The 24,052-nt window shown below is 40.3% G+C and overlaps 2 protein-coding genes across 5 annotated transcripts in view; one reads left to right on the plus strand and one right to left on the minus strand.

Moving 5' to 3' along the window:
• The window catches only part of LOC128698076 (progestin and adipoQ receptor family member 3), a 38,423-nt gene extending 27,237 nt beyond the window's left edge, over positions 1 to 11,186 (plus strand). For all 3 annotated transcript variants that reach the window (XM_053790167.2, XM_053790168.2, XM_070097599.1), the window contains one exon: positions 940 to 11,186. In XM_053790167.2, the coding sequence (XP_053646142.2) occupies positions 940 to 1,082 (143 nt within the window). In that variant the 3' untranslated portion in view covers positions 1,083 to 11,186. The remainder of the gene's footprint in view (positions 1 to 939) is intronic.
• Positions 11,187 to 19,529: 8,343 nt separating this feature from the next.
• Positions 19,530 to 24,052, minus strand: part of LOC128698077 (FUN14 domain-containing protein 1) — a 90,842-nt gene continuing 86,319 nt past the window's right edge. For both annotated transcript variants that reach the window (XM_053790169.2, XM_053790170.2), the window contains exon 5: positions 19,530 to 20,779. In XM_053790169.2, the coding sequence (XP_053646144.1) occupies positions 20,516 to 20,779 (264 nt within the window). In that variant the 3' untranslated portion in view covers positions 19,530 to 20,515. The remainder of the gene's footprint in view (positions 20,780 to 24,052) is intronic.

Raw genomic sequence — 24,052 nt, forward strand, 5'->3', positions numbered from 1 at the left:
TATTGGCAGTTAGGAGGGACTTCTAAACTGTCGTATCTGAGCGGCTCTGCAAAGACAGTGATTATATATAGGTGATGGTGAAAATGTTGAATGACGGTGAAAGTATTTTTCTTTCCTTTTGGGTTTTTCTTTCTTTTTTGGGTCACCCTGCCTTGGTGGGAAATGGCCTATACAGCCTCTCCTCACTTAACGACAGAGTTCCATTCCTAAGACCACGTTGGTAAATGAATTCGTCGCTAAGTGAGGAGCATACTGTAATGGTAGTGAGCTTGTATCGACCAGCTTTGGTATTGTTTTAATGTCATCTTTGCACCATTTATAACATTTCTGGTACATATATTTTTAAATGTTTATACAGTAGTATACATTATTTTGGTATGCTTTCTGGTCAGAGAGCCTGTCATAAGTCCGAGTCATCACTAAACAAGTACATCGCTAAGCTAGGAGAGGCTGTACAACAAAAAAGTGGCCCTTTCCGTGTGTTCATGCCTCAATTTGTTGTGGTCTCAGCTCACGCACCAGGAGACTGAGTTTGTCCCTAGATGGGTTGCAGCATCAGTCATGTGTCCTTAAACTTGCTATCCCTGTTCACCTAACAGTGAGTAGGTGCCCCAGTTGTCAGCTGGCTGGTGTGGGTATCATCCTGGGAAGATTAAAAGACCCTAGGGGTAATAAGCCAAACAATCTGATGATAATAGCTTTATTATGTTATCTAAGGTATCTAATATTCTGGGCTAATAATCTAAACAAAATTTTCTATACAAAAACACTTTTCAACCACTTTTTCTTTAAAATTTACTTGTTATACTGTATTTGGTCTAATGTAGAAGCATTGTCATATTTCATTAAATTTTAAAACATGGCTGGCTATGTGTATTCTTAACTTTAAAAATTTCTATTGTCATTAGATATAACATCAATTTATGTCATGCTTTTCAGGTCGGTTTGACTTTATTGGAGCTTCACATCAACTCTGGCACTTGATCATTATAGCTGCTTTAGTGTACTGGCACCAGACAGGTTTGGAGTATGCTCGCTTCAGGCTCACCTATGGATGCAACACAGTCTTCATTAATCAGTGAAATGTTTACTACTTACTTGAAGGAAGACAAATTGCAGCTATATTAGTAAGGCAGATGTAACGAGGTACCAGAAAAAGTTGATGCATATGTTAACAGGCAAACATTAATTTACCAGTACATTACCTATAAGGATTTTTAGTATGTGAGGATATGTGAGGACTGTACTTGTTATAAGTAGAGTTGTTTGATGAATGGCAGATTTGTTGCTGTGTAACACTATTTGGTTGTTAAACATGGCTGTGATAGTTACTGTGTGGTGGTAGATTTAATCATTCTAGAATTGGCTTTGAAGACATTCAGTGCTCAACAGCCTTCTCAGTATTACCGGTAAGATTGCTAATGATAATCAAACCCAAGTCTTCCATGATATGCCTACCTCGAAACATCTGATTCTGATGATACTTTGTGTGAATACTATAGATGCAAGATAGTGATAGAGTACAGTAGGGCCAAGACTTACAATGTTCCAACATACAATGTTTCACACTTCAGACATTAACACTTTTGAACTAATTAATTACTTATAAACTTTTTTTTTTTTTCAACAAGTCGGCTGTCTCCCACCGAGGCAGGGTGACCCAAAAAGAAAGAAAATCCCCAAAAAGAAAATACTTTCATCATCATTCAACACTTTCACCTCACTCACACATAATCACTGTTTTTGCAGAGGTGCTCAGAACACAACAGTTTAGAAGCATATACGTATAAAGATACACAACATATCCCTCCAAACTGCTAATATCCCAAAACCCCTCCTTTAGAGTGCAGGCATTGTACTTCCCATTTCTAGGACTCAAGTCCGGCTATATAAAAATAACTACACAAAAAACTTATGAATACTGAATGGCAAAATTGGACCGAAATATTGTTACAAGTTTCAGTCTCCTAAGTGTGGGCTTTTATGCATTGTTCCAGTCAATAATGAATGAAAGAATAATGCATGGTGTTGTGCAATTTTCTTTTCTATATAAAAAGAGGTTAATTTTCTGCATGTAATAAGACCAAAAATAAATTTAGGGTTAGTACTTGTTAGGTAAGACACATATGCAACAGTTAGGTATCTTAATTTCGAAACGTTTCGCCTACACAGTAGGCTTCTTTAGTCGAGTACAGAAAAGTTGATAGAAGCAGAAGATACTTGAAGACGATGTAATCAGTCCATCACCCTTAAAGTTTTGAGGTGGTCAGTCCCTCAGTCTGGAAAAGAGCATTGTTCCATAGTATGAAACAATATGGAGATGAAGTGACAGGATGGAGCCTTATATAGCGCCAGGAGGTGAGACGTAGGTCACTAGAAGAGGTAAGAACGCAGATGTTGGGAGGTCAGGTCCCTCTCAAATCCAGCCGTTCTCACTAGTAGAGGTTGTTGAAGTTGATTGCAGGTCTGTACTTACTGAGATATAAGGTGACGAAGTTGACACCAGATGCTCACATGAAGACAACATGGGGTCCTGCTGCTTGCAGAAGTGCTCCAGATACACTTTTTTTTTTTCTCTTTTTTTTTTTTTTTTTTTTAATTTCCATTGTTTTTATGTTCTGAAAATTACAATATATAGTAGATCCTGTGATTTCATAGCCAGTCATTGTTCTTGCACAAATATTAGGTACAGAAATAGTAATTAACAGTCATAAAGGCACTGACTGGTGAACTTATTCACCTGCCTCAGTCACATACTATTGTCTACATTTTTTTTATTATTAACACATCAGCCGTCTCCCACCAAGGCAGGGTGGCCCGAAAAAGAAAAACTTTCACCATTCACTCCATCACTGTCTTGCCAGAGGCATGCCCACACCACAGTTTTAAAACTGCAACATTAATATCCCTCCTTCAGAGTGCAGGCACTGTACTTCCCATCTCCAGGACTCAAGTCTGGCCTGCTGGTTTCCCTGAATCCCTTCATGAATGTTACCTTGCTTACACTCCAACAGCACGTCAGGTCCTAAAAACCATTTGTCTCCATTTGCTCCTGTCTAACACGTTCATGCACGCTTGCTGGAAGTCCAAGCCCCTCGCACACAAAACCTCCTTTACCTCCTCCCTCCAACCTTTCCTAGGCCGACCCCTACCCCGCCTTCCCTCCACTTCAGAATTGTATACTCTTGAAGTCATTCTATTTTGTTCAATCCTCTCTACATATCCAAACCATATCAGTTACCCCTCCTCAGCCATCTGGATAATAGTTTTGGTAATCCCACACCTCCTCCTAATCTCCAAACTATGGATTCTCTGCATTATATTCACACCACACATTGCCCTCAGACATGACATCTCCACTGCCTCCAGCTTTCTCCTTGTTGCAACATTCACAACCCATGCCTCACACCCATACACGAGTGTTGGTATAACTATACTCTCATACATTCCCCTCTTTGCTTTCATGGATAGAGTTCTTTGTGTCTACAGATTCCTTTTATGCACCATTCACCTTTTTCCCCTCATCAATTCTATGATTCACCTTGTCCTTCATCGACCCATCTGCTGACACATCCACTCCCAAATATCTGAACACATTCACCTCCATACTCTCTCCCTCCAATCTGATATCCAATCTTCCAAATATATACAAGGTTATTTAAGGGTTCCAGCAATGTTTTTAGAAGTGCTGGAGTATATGAAACTCATTGAAGTATGGTGTCAGACAGAGTGGCACTCCACATTGCTGATGGTGCACTGCACTATCAGCACTGCCTCCAGTGAACCTTGGCATAGGTTTTCTATTTGTTCTCACTGTTCCACAAGCATAAGTATGACTGTGGCAATGAATAGATACAGGAGGCCCTCCACATTCGCAAGGGTTAGGGAATCAAGAACCTCGTGAATCTTGAAAATTTGCGAGTGTTTGGTGCGCAGATATGATGTAGGGAATGTTTTGATGCGCAAATATATTGTAGGGAAATATAATAATAGCAATATAATAATATTGTATATACATGTTACGGTTTAATAACAAATAATGAACAAACAAAACGCTCACCACTCGTAAGGTCAGGCAGACGAACTTTGACGACTTGTGATGATGACAATGACGACGATGATGGTGATGATAGCCATGCAGTTACTGACGACAGTTGAATGGAGGTGATTATATGGCATGATGAGTCTAGTGTGTGGATTCTAACTCTTCACTGCCAGCATCACTGCTGACATCGCTAGAGTCAGAGTTAGCAATGGAGTCAGATTCTGCCATAGGTTGAGGTTCAGGTGAGGCAGTAGGGGTAGTGTAGGGAATTATGCTCCTATCAATGTCGCTCATCACCTTCAAAGCCCTCAACATCGATGGGTCTTTGTCGTAAAAAAATTGTTTGAGCTGTGCTGTCATTCTCATCACTTGCCCTAGTTTTTCAAGGGTGAGGGCTTGAGGTTGATTGGCCTCAGCAACACTCTTCTCTTCTTCATCATTTAGGCCCAGTGCATGTTCTTCAACCAGTTTTCTCATCTCGCCCCTCTGCATGTCCTCGAACCCTTCACCACCCACATTTGTTTGGTAAATACGATTGGGTGGCTGGGCATTCGTGTATGTTTGAAGCTCGCAAAAGTGGAGGGCTAGCTGTACATTTAGGCCACAAAAAGTTTTATACCAAAGCAGTTACATTTGGTTGGTATATATATATATTGCCTGAATGACAGGCATTCACTGAACTGAATCAAGGGCTCTGATGTAAGTTTATTTAGGCACAGGTACACAAAAAGTACAATTATCATTTTTTTTTTTTTAACGTGTTGGCCGTTTCCCACCACTACCATAAAATATTTTCCTTCTGAGCTTATAGTGAGTGGTGAATATATTTATTATAGGAAGTCTGAATAAATGAGGAATGGGTATAACTGAAAACAACTGCATTAGCACAACACCGTAAAGTCAAGCACTGTAAAGCAGGACCTCCCTGTACGCATTCAGAGATACTAAAGGTATAAATTTGTTGTCAGATATTTAAGAATCCAAGAGAGCACGAATTACAGAGCCTACTGCCAGTTATAGTTTAAGAAACATCTTGTCCATGAGACTCAAGGATTGCTAAATAGCCAACCTTCCTAAAGTTGAAAGATTATTCTGCTGCTTGGCTTTTTTTTTTTTTTTTTTTACAAAATATATGCCACATGCCACCTAGCTGCAAATCCCTGATCCAATCAGTTGGTCAGAGAAACCATGGAATGGGTGAGGTTTGAACTTATGGCAAGTGAGGATCTTTAAAATGAAATGTAATAACAGAGCAGAATACTGAAATGTTAACTACTGTATATCATGTATTTAGAGGAAGTACTGGCTTGGGAATATTTCATTATTTAAGATTGTATATTAACCCTTTGAGGGTTTTGGACGTACTAGTACGGCTTACGACCCAGGGTTTTTGACATACTAGTACGCCTAAATTCTAGCGCCCTCAAATCTAGTGGGAGAAAGCTGGTAGGCCTCCATATGAAAGAATGGGTCTATGTGGTCAGTTTGCACGGTATAAAAAAAATCCTGCAGCACACAGTGCATAATGAGAAAAAAAAACTTTGACCGTTTTTTTGGAATAAAACAGCGACTTTGCACTGTATTTTCGTATGGTATTTATTGTTGTATTCTAGTTTTCTTGGTGTTATTTTATAGAATGGAAGGCATATCATAGAAATTGAGATGATTTTGACTGGTTTTACAATGAAAAGTACCTTGAAATTGAGCTCAAAGTAGCAGAAATGTTCGATTTTTACCAAAGTTCAAAAGTAAACAAATCATGCCAAGCGTCCAATACACGTCAACTGGTGAGTCTGATATTCTTTTGCAAGTGCGCCAATATGATTCATACCATTTTTTACACTAATGCAGTAGTTTGCATAACAGTAAATCTTCTATTTTTTGTGAGAATAAAAATTCAAAGTGGAAAGCAAAAGAATGTAAGTGGGGCCTTGAGACATGGCTAATGAACAGAGGAAATGTCATTTTAGTGCCAGGAATGTATTTCTTGTTTGTTCTGGACCCTATTCGGAAATTGGCATCTTTTGAAATTTGTGTGAAATTGGCAAAATTGCTAAATTCTGACCGGTGGCCCGGTGGCCTGGTGGCTAAAGCTCCCGCTTCACACACGGAGGGCCCGGGTTCGATTCCCGGCGGGTGGAAACATTTCGACACGTTTCCTTACACCTATTGTCCTGTTCACCTAGCAGCAAATAGGTACCTGGGTGTTAGTCGACTGGTGTGGGTCGCATCCTGGGGGACAAGATTAAGGACCCCAATGGAAATAAGTTAGACAGTCCTCGATGACGCACTGACTTTCTTGGGTTATCCTGGGTGGCTAACCCTCCGGGGTTAAAAATCCGAACGAAATCTTATCTTATCTTATAGTTGAAATTGGTAAATGGGTGGTTTCTTGCACTCATTCAATAGAAAAAATGGAGTTCTAGTGAAATATTCATGTTTTTTGTCGACTAGTACAGTGGAACTGGCTGAAAATGGGGCGCAAAGTGGGCAAAATCGCCGATCCGTAAACATCGCCGAGACCGCTAACTTCGCGAGAGCATAATTCCGTAAGTTTTCCATCAAATTTCATATTTTTGGTGTCATTATGATCAGGAAAAGATTCTCTATCTTTTCAATAGAATTTTTTTTTTTTTTTTCAAATTTGGCCGACCCTGAGAACGAGTCTCGGAGAGGGCCTGTCGACCCTCAAAGGGTTAATAATGATGGTACATACTACTATTGTGCCAAATTTTTGGTTTAATTATGTGGATACCAAAATTTCACAATTCTTTGAATATTGTACAGTTGAGGATACTTCATCTGAAATGCTTGGGACCAGAAGTGTTATGTATTTTGGATTTTTCCGATTTTGTAATTTTTGTAAATTTGCATTTGTAAAATTGGATAGCTTGGGGATGGAACCCAAGTCTGAATAAACACTGCTTAACAGTGGTAGGCTAAGTAAACCAGGCAATAGAGTTGGATGGACTATGGGAAGTATCAGTAGGATAATTCCCCTCTTTACCATCAAACCACCCGGTAATAATATTTTTGCTTACCTCAAACAATCCTGATATTAAATAAACATTATCAGATATAAAAAGCAAAAGTAAAATTGTGGTACATTGTTAAAAGGGGTTCAAATAACAGTACATATCAATATACAGTAGTAATACACAAAAGCAGCCATTTACGCACCATAGCTTTGTTTTGGTCATGTTGTAATACAAATGTACTCTTATTAAACAGTAAAATCAATAAACTTAAGAACATAAACACGAAATATTTTTAAAACTCATGAAAAAAACATCACAAATCAATATGCAGTCCTAGCTGTAGACACGTCCACTTGCACACATTGAAACATTGAGTAGAAAGAGAATATAGCCAGTTAGGTCCAGTTCACGTACTGAACTGAGCGTGATTTCATGAGAGTGATAGTGTCCTGCAAATGTTCAGTTGCAGCTAAATTGAGTGACACTGAAAGACACAAAAATACTGCCAAGCACAAAAAAAACTAAAGAACCATTCAGTATACAAAGACTTTGGGTATTCCTAAATGATTTATACATATGTTACTATGTATGATAATTTGTGTACCTGTACTTACATAAACTTACTAAGCGATGATGTAAGAAGAACAGAAGGAAATATATCTTTGTTCATTGCTGAACATTGTTCATTATGCACAATGACTATATAAGTTAACTCTGCAAAGAACATTTGCTGACAGTTCTGGAAGTTAGAACCTCTTAAGCTCAGGATTGGGATTTAGCAGGTCTAGAATAGCCCGTACACTGGTGAGTTTTTTTTTTAGCGCTGTATTATGTAAATTTAGTGCGTTTAGCTTGCTTTAGGTTTCTTGATCAGTAGATGCTTATCACCATTAATCTTTAAATATTTAATGCCATGCCTTTTCTTAAATTTTTGTAATCAACCTGCTGAATAGTCGCAGTTACCTTCAGTGTTCATTTCATCATGTAAGATTTTTGCTTGTTTCATGATCAGCATTCCATTAAGCAGCCTATGCTCACTCTAACACTGATGAATCCACTCCATCAATATACAATCGAGATCTTCATTTTTCCTTCTATGCAATTTTTTTCTATTTTTCATTAACTTTGTTCATCATTTTCAGCACAGAACTTCAACAATTTGTCCTTCTGTTTCATTAGGTCATAGATAGTGGTTGTTCCAACAGTAAACACCTCAGTCAGATGCTTCACACTTACACCGCTGTCAAGTTTTTCCAACAACTTGACTTTCTGTGATATAGGTAAACATAAATGCTTTCTCTTTTTCTTTTCACCATTATCCATAGACCTTTTTGACATTGTCAACAATATCTTCACACCACAGAGCACAAAACATATGGTAATCAGTGAGTAATTGCATCTGACAACAAACTGAACGATTCATTTGTGGCACATCGTGTCAGCACTCGGAAAACTTTTGGATTGTGGACTTATTCAGATTTTGGAATTTCAGGTAAAGGATTCTCTACTGTATTACAGTTTGTTGAAATGATGGTATTGGGGATATTTCTGCTTCTATAATTGTGTTACTGTATTAAGTGAAAACAGAATGAATACTCTTCCTTTGTTGTGTTTTTCATAGAATTTATTTTAAATCAGTCATACTGTGTTGAGATAGTAGGGAAATACTCTTGAGGCTTTAAAAGCCATATTTTAAGATATGTTAGAGATAATGTGGTTAGATAGTACATAGATTACTATAGATGTAGTCTGATGTATTGATTTATAGTAAGAACTTACTCATAGTGTGATAAATATTATTAAATGTATACTGAAGGTTATAGATGTCTGCAAATTCATAGTTTGAGTATATAGATTAACCCACAAATTGGAGATAAATATGTAGATGGCATTTAAATCTGACAGTGATCCATGATGTAACAGAATGTCATCTCAAGATTTATCTTCAATTGTGTATTATTTGTGAATTATTCCAGTTATTGTGACTGTTTCTTCACAGTCTGAATAGTTATTAAATGCATAGTCAAGGTTATCAGTAAGATTATGCTAACCATAGTTGAAAGTTTGAACATTTATATTTATAGGAAAACCTCGGTTGCTATATTCTAAATAATAGTGTTAAGTACATACATGTATTTCTTTCTTTCTTTCAACACACCGGCCGTATCCCACCGAGGTGGGGTGGCCCAAAAGGAAAAATGAAAGTTTCTCCTTTCAAATTTAGTAATATATACAGGAGAAGGGGTTACTAGTCCCTTGCTCCCGGCATTTTAGTCGCCTCTTACAACCGCATAGCTTATGGAGGAAGAATTCTGTTCCACTTCCCCATGGAGATTAAGTACATATATATTAAAGAAATTTAGTTTTATACTCGGTTCTATCCTGTACTTGTTTTACATGATGGTAGGATTGCTGGTGTCGTTTTCCTGTCTCATAAACATGCAAGATTTCAGGTACATCTTCCTACTTCTACTTTCACTTAGGTCACACTACACATACATGTTCAAGCATATATATACACACCCCTCTGGGTTTTCTTCTATTTTCTTTCTAGTTCTTGTTCTTGTTTATTTTCTCTCATCTCCATGGGGAAGTAGAACAGAATTCTTCTTCCATAAGCCATGCGTGTCGTAAGAGGCGACTAAAATGCCGGGAGCAAGGGGCTAGTAACTCCTTCTCCTGTATACATTACTAAAATTAAAAAGAGAAACTTTTGTTTTTCTTCTTGGGCCACCCTGCCTTGGTGGGATGTGGCCAGTTTGTTGAAAGAAGAAGAAAGTCAGCTGTATTATAAAACTTTGCTGTGTAGTGAGATTTTTGGTTTGTCATACCTGAGCAACTGTAACAAATTGTCAAGGTCAGTCTCGTGAAGAGACTTTCACATGGCCGTTATTTTCATGTGCAGTGGCAAAAATTCTTCAGGTCTGGATGGCACCTACAAAGCAAACAGGTGATTTTTTTATTAATGATTGAATATGGGAACTTTTGAGTGCATTGCAGAGATTAGGAAAGCTGTTATGTTTGATTTGACATTTTGAAAATAACAAAATTTATTATACATCAACAGTGTAGAGTGCTCAGGACTGGATTATGGCATTGGCTTTAGGGGCTGCAGCCCCTAAAGCTGGAGGGCCTCCAGAGATTAAGAGAAAAATGTTCAGTTACTGCTGTGAGTTTATAATTACAGTATGTTATTGTATCACGTATATTGTGTACTATTGACCGTTGTGATTAATTTTTTTCCCTTTTGAAAATGTCACTGGGGGCCTCGAAGTACCAGTAGCCCAGGGGCCTACAAAATCTTAATCTGGCTCTGACAATGCTGTATAAGAACTTTGACAAGTTGCACTAGTTTACCATAACTTTGTTCACTGAAAGTATACCAGTAAATTATTATCTGGAATGTATTATGGAGTATTGTATTGAGCTCTTGCTTGTGTTTAAATTTTATTACACACACTTTACTATATTGTGGGATTTATATACAGTTCTGTATACAAATACAAATATCCAGACTCCATATTACTACATCTGACTTCAAAATTTCTTATTAATCAAAGTAATGGACATTGTTATTATAATCATAACTAAGTGCTAAACCCACAAGGGAAAGTACTGCACAGGTCACCACAATTACCAAAATCTACAAAATTATGCCAAATTCTCCCACCAAGATAGGATGACCCAAAAGAATCAAACAAGGCAAAATAGGTTTTCTTTTAGTCACTTTCCACTTCCTGCATATCCCATTTGTATTCTGTTTTTGGTAAAAAAAAATTTTAAATTTAATCATTTCTATTTTGGCAGAATGTTAAAATTCAATCATCAGCTCTATACAGTTACTTTTTTTTATGTATAGGTTATTTGTAGTCATATTGTACACAGTAAATTTTATTACATGTAATCTACTTGTCCCACGAATATTAAATTGGAATTTTTATTCCAAACGGGTTATTACCATAGCATTGATTTTAAGAAATGATGTTATAGACATCTTTTAGTGTCTTTAAACTAAACACTGACATTTTTATGAAAATTATATCAAACAAGGTTTTCCTGGATTAATTATAATTTGTTGATTGTTTAAAATGTATTTAAAATACAAGTGTATTTTTATGTAATAAGCAGAATTTTATTATGATTATTTAGTGTATTTATAATCACTGATGTTTTAATGAATAACCTTTTCATGCACTAAAAACAAAATGCAAATTTTGTGTCATGAAAGCTGCCCTCTGATTAGGGCATTTATTTTTGCACATATTATAAGACATTAATTTCTACACAATTTAATCAGCAGCAAAACTATGGACTACAGTATTAGCTATTCTAGGTTAAGGTAGGTGAGAGAGAGGGAGCCGAGAATTATTATTGTGATCAAATAAAGCACTAAACCGACAAGGGTCATGCAGCGCTGCGGGGCAGAAAATAGTGCCAGTTCTATAAACAGTTACCTCTTCAAGGGGGGCTCCTTGGCGTGGTGAAGAGGCTCTTGGTCTGAGGAATTAGACCTGTCGGTCTCCTTCCTCAAACCGAACCCAATCCTCCCTTCCCTATCCCATCCTCCCCTTTTTCCTTTCCTCCTCCTCCTCCTCCCCACCCCTCCCTTTTGCCCTTCTTCTTTTTGGCCTTTGGGATTTTTCCCACAGGCACACTAGTTCATAGGTAGGAGGAAGGGTACCAGGGTCCATCCCATTCCGTTGAGGTTCTTGGAGGTGGCGTAGTTTGCCATGGGATCTGGATTGCCTGGGGATGTCCCGATCCCTCTCCGGTATCCCGAAGGGTGGCTTTGGGTGTCTTTTGGGCGATGGGTGTATCTCTGGAAGCCACCTTTCGGATTCTGGGGGTGGTGGCCGAAGGAGGTATGCTTTGTGGCGGATATCCAGCCGCCCTCTCTCTTGTCCACCGAGGTAGCTCAGCAGATGTGAGGTTGCTATCCCGGATTGCTGGTTTACTGGCATGAAGGGTAGGGTATGGCACGGGTTCCATGCTGCATCTGCGCTACTTGTGGTGCTGAGGTCCTCTTGGGCACAGAGGGAGATTTCTGACCCTTTCATTCCTCCTAGGAACTATCCCTCCCTGGTCCCCCCTTTTTTTATTCTTTTTTTATTTTATTTTCTTTTTTTCTTAAAAACAAAAAGAAGTAACCTAACCATGGAGTCCGAAACCCATGAACCCGCTACCCCCGGGCCCCTTATTGTGACCTCGCCTCGTCTTTTGGCCACTCTTTGGACATTCCTAAGGTCCCTGTACCTCTTGCTGGTGCTGTTTTCTCACCCGCTTCAGGTGCCGGGGTTTCGACTGACTCCTTTGACTATGCTTCCGGCCTCTCCCTCTACGGTGCGGCAATTTTCGAATCGCCAGCCCATCCCACGTCGGACCGACTCTGGACCCACTTCTAAACGCCAAAGACAATCTCCTGATGACGTTACTTCGTTACCTTCCCATTCTACTCGGAAAAGACCGACACGTCATGCACTCCCTCTCCACACTGTTTCAGACCACACAATGGACTAAATTCTTTACTTTAAGACCAACTTCTTCTACTGCCTATCTCTCTGACCATAGTATTGGCAAAGCGCTCCTACACCACGTTGGTAGAGATATTTCCTTTCATGCTCTTAAGAGTGGTACACGCATCATCACAGTCCAGAATTCTACCCAAGCTCATGATCTTTCTCTTTCACATATCGATATTATTCCTATCACTATCGAAAAACATCATTCCCTCAATTCTTGTAGTGGTACTCTTATTCTGCCCCATACCATAGTCCAACAGAATTTCCAGACATGTGGCAATGACATTCTCAAACAGCTGTTACTCCAAGATCTCCCAATTCTTACGGTAGACACTTATGTTCTTCCTGCCCGCGGGCGAAGACGATACCTTTGCAATGTGGCTCGTTTAACTTTTGACAGCCGTGTACTCCCATCCTCTGTTTATTTAGCATGACATCAGTTACAAGTTCGGAAGGTGATCCCTACACCGCAACAGTGTAGGAATTGCTGGCGATTTGGCCACCCAGCAAAATATTGCAGATCTATAGCCGAATGCTCAGTCTGTGGTGCCGATGACCATTCTAATACATCTTGCCGTCGAACTCCCTCTTGCCTTAATTGTCATGAGGCTCACCCTTCGTACTCTCGCTGTTGCCAGGTCTACTTAAATGAGCGGGAAATTTGTTGCCTCAAAGAGGCAGGTCTCCTTTATGCCATGGCAGTTTCTCATCTCCGCCTCCAAGGAAAACTACCCCGTGTTATTCTCGTGTTTCAAAATGCCCCCCCACTTCTGGGGTCCCATCTTCTGCAGCCTCCTCTGCAGTTGCCAGTCCCATAGTCACTCCTGTATCTAATTCTTTTGCTGTCCTGGGCTCAGACGTCCCTACTTCAACACCTCAGTCCGCCCTCGCTGCTTTGTGTTCTCCCTCACAAATCCCGGTATCGACAAGACCTCGTACGACACCTCCTCCGAATCATCCCTTTACTTCTCAGAGGTCCAAAAAATCTTTAACCCCTCCTTCCCTTCATCCACCTCCACATTTTACCTTCCCAGTCTCTGTACCTGGGTCTTCCCCTTTCACTGGCTCTGTTACAAGTGTGGAGGGTCATCCTCCTCGTACTGTGCCTTCCTCCCCTGTCCCCTGCCAAGTTTCTTCCTCTTCTGCTACCTCCCAGGTTTCTGCCTCTTCTGTCCCCTCCCACACTTCTCCAGTTCCCTCCACCCTTTCACCCCCCCCTACCTTGGTACAGTCCATTACAGCTCCGATCTTTACTCAAACTCCTTCTCCTTCCATCTCCAATATTGTCTCTCATACAACGTCTCTGAACTCTGAAACACTTGAAGCAATCTCTGAATATATTGCAGAGACCAACCCATCAATGGACACTGATCCACCCTCTGTTCCTTCTCTTTCCTCTTCTCCATCTGCGCAACTCCTTTCTTCACAGTGCAACGTTCCTTCGCTGCTTGAACGTTTTCCTTTGCCACCGCACGTGGACTTTTCTAACCCCTCTAGTCCGTACCCTTACCTGTGGATTTCAGGTATCTTTATCATTGTCAATCATGGCCTATTTACAGTGGAATATACGTGGCCTCGGGTAATCGGGGTGAGCTCTCCCAGTTTTCCCCTGTTGGAGTTTGCTTACAGGAACCAAAATTACACTCTGCTGTTATCTATCCCATCTCAGGCTATAATTTATTGTATTCTTCAGATCCTTTTCCTGATGGGACCTTTAATGAAAGTGCCCTTCTTCTACGCACTGATATTCCGTACCATCAGCTATTTGTTCGTACTTCGCTGCATTACACAGCAGCCCGTATCCACTTGCATAGGTGGTATACACTCTGTTCTTTGTATCTCTCTCCTTCTCGGGCATTATCTATCCCAGATATTGCCTTTCTTGTTTCGTCATTACCGCCACCACTTCTGTTACTTGGCGATTTTAATGCCCATCATTTCCAATGGGGGGTCTCACTGTGATGCCCGTGGCATTCAGTTAGAGGCTTTTCTTGCTACCCGCCCCCTCCACGTTCTAAATACAGGTACTCACACCCATTTTGATACCCGTACTCATACTCTCTCTTCCATCGATATTTGTCTGCTCTTCCTCCGCCGCATTAGACTTCACCTGGTATGTTCTCCTGGATTTACATGACAGTGATCATTTCCCAATCATTCTTACATCCCCTTCGCATTCACCACCTCTTCGTAACCCCGCTGGCAATTTGATCAGGCAAATTGGAACCTTTACTCATGGCTAACTGTTTTGAGTGAGGTTCCTTCTTCGTCCTCCATTGATGAGCTTTTACACCTCTTCTCGTCCTCCGTTTTAACCGTAGCTTCTCATTCTATACCCCAAACTTCAGGCAGGCATTCTCAGAAATGCATGCCTTGGTGGTCTCCTGCTTGTGCTCGTGCAGTACGTTTGAAACATGCTGCGTGGGGCAGGTACCGGTACAATAGAACCATGGAGAGACTACTTGATTTTAAGCAGAAGCATGCGATCGCTCGCCGTGTCATCGGTGACGCTAAATCCACTTGCTGGCGAGATTATCTCCACCATCACCTCTGCTTCCTCTTTGAGTGCAGTCTGGAAAAAAGTACGAAAACTGAGTGGTAAATATTTTCCTGACCCGGCTCCTGTTCTGCGGGTTGCTGGTGTTATAACAAACCCACTGGATGTTGCCAATGAAATTGGCAATCATCTGGTCCGTATTTCTCAGGGGCTCCATCTATGCCCCTCGTGTCTTTCCTCAAAGTCTGCCAGAGAGCTAACACCCTTGGACTTTTCTTCTCTCAGAGAAGAACAGTATAATGTGCCTTTTACACTTCAGGAACTGGAGGCAACACACTCAGCTTGCCAATCATCGGCAGCTGGGCCCGACGACATTCATATTCGTATGCTACAACATTTACATCAGTCAGCCCTTGCAGTCCTATTACGCCTTTTCAATCTTATTTGGTCACAAGGAGTTCTTCCACAGCTGTGGAAATCTGCCATTGTTCTCCCTTTCCGCAAACCGGGCACTACAGGACATGAAACCTCCCACTATCGTCCCATTGCTCTTACCAGTGCAGTTTGCGAAGTGATGAAACGCCTGGTAAATAGACGTTTAGTGTGGTATTTAGAGAGACACAACAGTCTCTCCACTCGTCAATATGGCTTTCGTAAGGGCCGTTCTACAGTAGACCCCTTACTACGCTTGGATACCTATGTTCGTAATGCCTTTGCGAATAACCACTCGGTTATTGCCATATATTTTGACCTTGAGAAGGCATATGACAACTTGGAGGTATAATATTTTGGCCCAAGCCCACTCCTTAGGCCTCCGAGGCAATCTACCATCCTTCCTTAAGAACTTTTTAACTGACAGACATTTCAGTGTTCGGGTTAATAATGTGCTCTCCCCGGACTTTATCCAAGCCGAAGGTGTCCCCCAGGGATGTGTTCTGAGCACAACACTTTTTCTCCTTGCTATAAATGATTTGGCTTCTAGTCTTCCATCCAATATGTGGTCATCACTATGTTGATGACTTCGTTATTAATAGCCTGTGCAGGCGCTGACTGTCACCTCATGCTGTCGACCGTGTTTCCAATTGGGCCGCCACACATGGGTTAAAATTTTCCAGTACCAAAACTCGCCAAATTACTTTCACTAGACACTCTGCCATCTCCGATCATCCTTTGTACCTCTATGGCTCCCGTATCCCTGAACGTGATAGTCAGGTTTCTGGGCTTCCTGTTTGACCATAGGTTATCCTGGAAACCTCACATTACCTCTCTGAAGGCAACTTGCCACAGCCGGCTGAACCTTCTTAAAACCCTTGCTCATCTTTCATAGGGAGCTGATCGTCGAACTCTCCTTCGCCTACATTCCACCCTCATTTTATCGAAACTTGATTATGGTGACCAGATCTATTCAGCGGCCTATTCTGCTACTCTCTCTAGCCTTAACCCCATTCATCACCAAGGATTACGTTTATGCCTTGGTGCTTTTCGCTCTTCCCCTGTTGAGAGCCTCTATGCAGAAGCGAACGTTCCATCCTTATCCGATCGCCTTGATGCCCATTGCCTTCGCTACTATGTACACTCATGATCTCCGTAATCCTTCCATTTACAGAATGGTCACCGATATTAGTAGACATTCTTTATTTGTTCGCCGTCCCTGTTTGCTCCATCCCTTCTCTCTCCGCCTACATTCGCTCGTCTTCTCTTCAATTACCACCTTTCTATGTTCATGTAGCATCTCACTTTTCCCTACCCCCCTGGGAAGTTCCAGCTGTTCGAGTCTGTTCTTTCTCACTCCCTTGCTCGAAAGCCCAACTGTCTACGGTAGCTTCCCACTCTTTCTTGACCACTTCCACTCTTTCTCATGCCATTGCAGTGTACACAGATGGCTCTAAGTCTTCTGAGGGCGTAGGATTCGCAGCAGTTTTTCCGGACAGCGTCGTACGAGGGCATTTACTATCTTCGGCTAGTATTTTTACTGCTGAATTGTATGCCATTCTTCTTCTGTTGAGGTTTCAGGGCCACTGACAGCATACGCCATATCGAGCCCGGCCGTCCAGTGCTAGGAGAGGGAATATCGACCAAAGTGGAAGAACGTCTTGACTAATATCATATGTCTCTGATATGTCCTGAAGCCAGCAGGAAGGAGCAGGTACAAGCCAATATCTCCTGACGGTCCAGAGGGCGAAACTCCTCCCCGTTGAGGAGGACAGGTAGTGTGAAAGTGTGCACCCCAAGTGTGCACAAGGCCGCACGGAGAGTAGTCCATGCAGAGTGATAACGTGGGCACCACAGCAGGGAGTGTTCTTGATAGCAACCTCACATCTGCCGAGCTACCTCGGTGGACAAAAGAGAGGGCGGCCGGATATCTGCCACAAAGCATACCACCTCTGGCCACCATCCCCGGAATCCGAAAGGTGGCCTCCAGAGATACACCCGTTGCCCGAAAGACCGGAGAGGGAACGGGATATCCCCAGGCGATCCAGATTCCACGGCAAACTACACCACTGCTAAAAACCTCAACGGAATGGGATTGACCCCGGTACCCTTCCCCCTACCTAGGAACTAGTAGGCCTGTGGTTAGAATCCCAAAGGCCAAAAAGTGGAAGGGAATAAGGGAGGGACAGGGGGGGAGGAGGAGGAAAGGGAAAAGGGAGGATGGGATAGGGAAGGGGAGATTGGGGAGTAATTAGGTTCGGTCTGAGGAAGGAGACCAACAGGTCTAATTCCTCAGACCAAGAGCCTCTTCACCACGCCAAGGAGCCCCCCTTCAAGAGGACTTGGGCCCTGAAACCGCAAAAGCCAGCAAAGTGCTCAAGTTTTAACCCTTTGACTCGCAAGCCCCTTTCTGAAACTGTCATTCTACGTCACAAAAGTTTCGGAAAAAAAATATTTTCTTTTGAAATGATATAGAATCTTTTCCCGATGGTAATGACACCAAAAGTACGAAATTTGGTCGAAAACTCACGGAATTATGCTCCCGCGAAGTTAGCGGTCTCGGCGACATGTACGCATCAGCAATTTCGCAGATTTTGAGCCCTGTTTTTGGCCAATTCCGTTGTTCCAGTTGACCAAACTCATAGCTATTTCTTTAGAACTCCATTTTTTCTATCAGTTGAGTACAAGAAACTGCCCGTTTACCTATTTGAACTACCCAATAAAGTGGTCAGAAATTGGCAATTGGGCCAATTTCATGCAAATTAAAAAAAATGCCAATTTCAAAATAGGGTCCAGAATAAACAATGTAGACATTCTTGGCACTAAAATAACATATCCTCTGTTCATTAGTCACGTCTCTAGGCCCCTCTTATATTACTATTGCTTTCTATATTGATTTTTTATTCATACAAATGATGTTGGTGAGGGGCTCTTGATTTAGGGAATTGGATCTGTGCTCCAGTTCCCCGAATTAAGCCTGAATGCCTTCCACATCCCCCCCTAGGTGCTGTATAATCTTCCGGGTTTAGTGCTTCCCCCTTGATAATAATAATAATATTCATACAAAAAAATACAAAATTTACTGTTATTCAGACTAATGCATTATTGTAAAAATATAAATAATATCAGTGCACTAGTGAAAGAATATTAGACTCCCCAGTTGATGTGTATTGGATGTGTGGTGTAATTTGCTTTCTCCTGAACATTGGTAAAAATCAAATGTTTACGCTACTTTGAGCTCAATTTCTAGGTAGTTTTTATCATGAAAGTAATGAAAATCATCTCTATTTCTATAATATGTTTTCCATTTTGTCACCTGAGACCACGAAAACGGGAATACAACGATAAATGCTATAAGAAAATACACCTCAAAGTCGGCGTTTTAATCCAAAAAATTTTTTTTTTTCTCATTACGCACTGCAGGATTTTTTTTTGTGTGGTGCACACTGACCCCACAGACCCATTCTCTCACATGTGGGCCTACCAGCTTTCTCCTGCTTGATTTGAAGCCGCTAGAATTTACGCGTATATATACGACTTAAACAGTCAAAGGGTTAAAATACAAAAGGAAAAATTCAGAAGTGTTGAAAGGCCAAGAGTTAAAAGATGACCATAATTTGTTGGGAGAGAGATTTCATCAAGGCAGAACAGGTGAGCATTCAACATTTGTCCTCCAGTGACTGCACTGACCGTCTTGCTCATTTTGGCTTGTATTTCTTCGTAATGTAGCTGTATAGTCCTTGTGGCTTAGCGCTTCTTTTTGATTATAATAATAATCTTCGTAATGTAGACACTTTTGGGCTTAGAGCTTAACTTTATAATATGTAATCATCAAAAAGAAGCAGTAAGGTCACTGGATTATGTAATTATCATTACACAGTGTAGGTGCCCACAATTTTTTTTTTTAACAGTGGGATACACTAAATTTGTAGGGAATAGGCCTGAATACTTTCCACATCCCCCCCCCCACAGGCGCTGTATAATCCTCCGGGTTTAGCGCTTCCCCCTTGATTATAATAATAATAATATGACTACTACAAGGACAATGAAAGACTATATAATAATTTTATATAATAAATCAATACAACAGACTAGACTGTACCGAGTACAGCAAAGTACTCGTAAATATTTAATAGCAATATCACTTAGGCAAAAATAGTAATTCTATCATTATCACAAATCTTTTGGAGAAACAGCTAACACAATTGACAAAAAGGCCTTTTGCTTATTTACTGCCCAAGAGAAACATTCACTATTTGCTTAAGATCACAGTAACTCCACATTGTACAAATTATGCAACTCCAAGTCAACAACCCCTCATGGAAGGTTCCTTGATGTTGGTGAGGGGCTCTTGATTTAGGGAATTGAATCTGTGCTCCAGTTCCCCGAATTAAGCCTGAATGCCTTCCACATCCCCCCCTGGGCGCTGTATAATCCTACGGGTTTAGCGCTTCCCCTTGATTATAATAATAATCCAAGTCAACAATTCCCAGCAAGCAAATGCAGCCAGTCTCACGATTAAAATAAATATCATTAAGAAATGTTAAGTAAATTCATATTTCAATTCAATTAATGTTTGGTGCTTTATTTGCAAATAACATTGCAACTGAATCTTAAAAACCTATTATAATGTACTGGTAATCTATTTTGAGCTATGAAGTGGTATCATTTCCATCACAATTTTTATCAAAGGCTACTTATAACTACACTGACATGACCAATGTCACTTCAAAGCTACAGATAGGTTCCTGGTTAATACCACTGGAAGTCATAAGACATTACTGATATACAGCACAATCATAATGGTACAATACACACACACACACACACACACGCCTTAAAATTTATGCAAGTCTCTAATATAAAGAGATTAAGATAATGTAGCACAGTATTAGGAATAAATCCTATTATTAATACTTTGTTATCCAATACCTGATATTATACCAATAATGGGTGTGCTACAGCATACATATACTACAAGTGTTCAATAGTCAGCATTAAATAAACAATGCTGCTTAGTATGACACTCAAAACCTCCTTATGCCTAAAGCATCTTTGCCATTCCAACTCCTAACATTGTACCAGCAGAAAAAGCCATTATGTACATATTAAGCATATACAGTTCATCTACAGTAAATGTGCTGTTATCCCCAAGCACATATTTCCTGTATGCCTTTTGTGCTGATTTCATTCTTTTGTTTACCCATGATTCTGCCTTTTGCTCAACTTTATTTAATTTGCGGTCCAGCTTTATTGCAGCCTTTTCTAATTTTCTATCCATCTGGCGAGCTGCATCTCTCAGTAGATTCTGTAGGGAACACAAGCAAAACTTTGAATGGCAAATATAAATATAATATTCAATTAGCTCAAATGTTTCTACAACAGTGCATTTCATCTTGTGTAATAAAATATGCTTATATAGTATTAAATAAGTTGCTGCAAATTTTTAAATATGCCCACACATACTGTCACCCCACTTTCTTTTTTTTTTTTTAACAAAATTAAATTTATATAATAGACAATGGGTGTGAAGGAGAAAGATACAAATCACATACTGTGTACCATTTGCCAAAATAGACATGTTTCACAATATAATGAAATGGAATACAAAAGAAAAGCTGAGAATAAGGTATATCAACATACACAAGATGTACACTCAAATGTCTCACTGAGAAAAAGGATCAAGTGACTGCAATAACAGAGCTGGAGAGAAGGAGCATAATTTTGTTTTTTGTAAATAGAAACATAGGAGAAAACTGTATCCTCTCATATTCCACGAATAAAACCATTAGCATTAAGTAGGAAAACAATGCCAAAGGCAGTGTTTATGGGATATGATCATCAGTGATGTGTAGTGATATCAATGAGTTAACAAGAACTCCAAGAAGACAATGTGTAGGAGCAGACATACTAGAATGTTACACAAATAACCCGCACATAGAAGAGAGCTCCTCTCTTCTATGTGCGGGTTATTTGTGTATCGTTCCAGTCACTATTGTGCCTTTTTTTGTTATTTATAGTAGAATGTGGAAGGAGAGAATGTAAAGATGGGTTAGTGTCCATCACTGGTTTTGTTTCCTCAATAAATGCTGATGTGGCTGTAATGAATAGTTTCCAAGTACAACAAAGCAGTAGGAAGTATGGTGAAAGTCAGAAGATGTAGCTAATGACAGATCTATATGAGGGACCCTGGCAAGGAATTAAGTGCTACACCAGTGAACACTAAAGTTATAAGAAAATGTGATAACCTTATTGCTGACAGAAAACTTCTACTGATGTGGGCCGAAGATCAAACTAGTCAAAACATGCCTTTTAAGCTGAGCCAATATCCAGTCCAAGGCCATGAAAATCTTCATATCTATGAAGGGAGAGGTGAGGAATCTGCTGAAGATAAATTTGAAGCTAGCAGTCTGATTTCATCTCCTGACTTCTGCAATAAGTATTACTTGCCTCTCACCCTACATTAAGGACAAAAATATTTTAAGGTAAATAATGAGTGTACTGTATAAGTATACATTTTATTTTTTTATTTTTTTATAGGTCTAGTTCTATTGCTAACTTAATAGCATACGATAGTGCTAACATCTTATCAGGCATTTATATGCATTTAAAACTGAAAAAAAGGAAGAATCGCTTTACGGTGGTAGCCTGGAACCTAACCCGCCTTATAAGTGGGGCCCTACTGTACCAGGGAAAGTGAACACTTCTATTGTACCTACAATAGGTGGTCAGGCTTCAAACACCTACTCCACAGCAATAAAGAAACAGAACAGGCTGTCAATGTCATGGCCAGTCTCAGCTTAAGCCAGTTTGGAATAGAATTAAAAAGTACTTAATGAATGAAGCAACAGAAACGAAAGTAATTTATATAATATTCATATAGCTTATATTCAGGTTTCTCATTTTTAATGCTCATGCAAGTCATTCTCATGAATTTGATTTATCATCCTTACTATTATTTTGGTTTTATCCATTCTTATTATAACTCTGTCATGCATGATTCATTCTTTTATTTTTGTTTTAGGAATTATGATTGATTTTTACTGTATCTAATAATTAGGCTCCTAAAAGTCACTTATTTTTTGGGATGATCCTACTTACACGTTACTATGAAAGACATTTGTAATCATCCAAAAATTTAGTAAAATTGTACCCAGATAAAGTTTTTCACCACCACATGGTACATTTGACAAAACCCCTATATATACAATGTACTGTTCAATATTATAATGACCCTTTATATATTTCTAAAAAATTATACCTACAATGATCAGCATGGTTTCCTCTTTTCTATAGTACAGTATATCACTCACAATAAAACTATGTATCTAATACCCATCCTTGGACCCGAATCCATACACAGTGGAACCTCTGGTCATGAACACTTCCAAACACGAACAAATCAGTTCACAACCAAAATTATTATAATCAAAAACAAGCGCTAAGCCACAAGGGCTATACAGCGCAACAGGGTACGGAAGGAAGCGAGGGTATTGGGCGGTAGAAGGGGGGAGGGATGATCAGTAGGTTACAGAAAACAGCAGGGCAGGGGATAGTGCAGGGGTAGAGGGCAGCAAGAGATTGAGGTAGAAAGGGCTGAAGGTATCATCAGAGTTTGTGAAGTCAGTCAGTTGTCAAAAAGTCAACGAAAGAGTCCGGATGAAAGGTGGGTCCATCAGCGAGAAGGGAAGGTAAAGAGAGAGCAGCGGAGCAAAGACGACGGAGGTATATTCTGTGTGCTCGTTGATAAAGTGGGCAGTCTAATAGAATGTGGCTAACCGATAATGGAACCTGACAATTCTCACAGAGAGGAGCAGGGCGCCTCTCCATGAGATAACCATGAGTAAGACGAGTATGGCCAATGCGAAGACAGGAGAGAGTAGTCTCCCAACCTCGACACTAGTGACAATTCAGTTCAAGTTTATTCTCTATAAGGGTTACAATGTGGGGTTTACATGTTATAAAATACTAATTACAGAGGGGGGCCACTAGGACACCTAGCCTGGCTAGGCATTTCGAGCAGACTGTAACCTATACTCGGTTTAATAGATTGAAGTTTGTTACCGAGCAGAGTAGACCAACGTTGTTGCCAACGGGTGTGAAGGTGGGTAGCTATTGCAGTAAAATAGTCCGTAAATGGAACACCTTTATATGAAACTGGTAGGTCATGTACTGCTGACCGCGCAGCAGTGTCTGCCTGTTCATTGCCCTGCACGTCAACATGACCAGGGACCCAACAAAAAACAATATCTTTATGCTTGGAAGAGATGCGGCATAGCCAAAGTTGGATACGGAGGACTAAGGGGCAAGGTGTATCAAATTTCTGTATAGCCTGTAAAGCACTAAGGGAGTCTGAGACAACCACAAATGATGACATAGGCATAGATGCAATATGGATAAGTGCTGCAAGAATGGCATACAATTCAGCAGTAAAGATACTAGCCGAAGATAGTAAATGCCCTTGTACAACGCTGTCCGGAAACACTGCTGCGAACCCTATGCCATTAGAAGACTTAGAGCCATCTGTGTACACTGCAATGGCATGAGAATGAGAGTGGAAGTGGTCAAGGAAAAAAGCGGG

The sequence above is a fragment of the Cherax quadricarinatus genome, chromosome 58 (assembly GCF_038502225.1).
Source record: "Cherax quadricarinatus isolate ZL_2023a chromosome 58, ASM3850222v1, whole genome shotgun sequence".
Lineage (NCBI taxonomy): Eukaryota > Metazoa > Arthropoda > Malacostraca > Decapoda > Parastacidae > Cherax > Cherax quadricarinatus.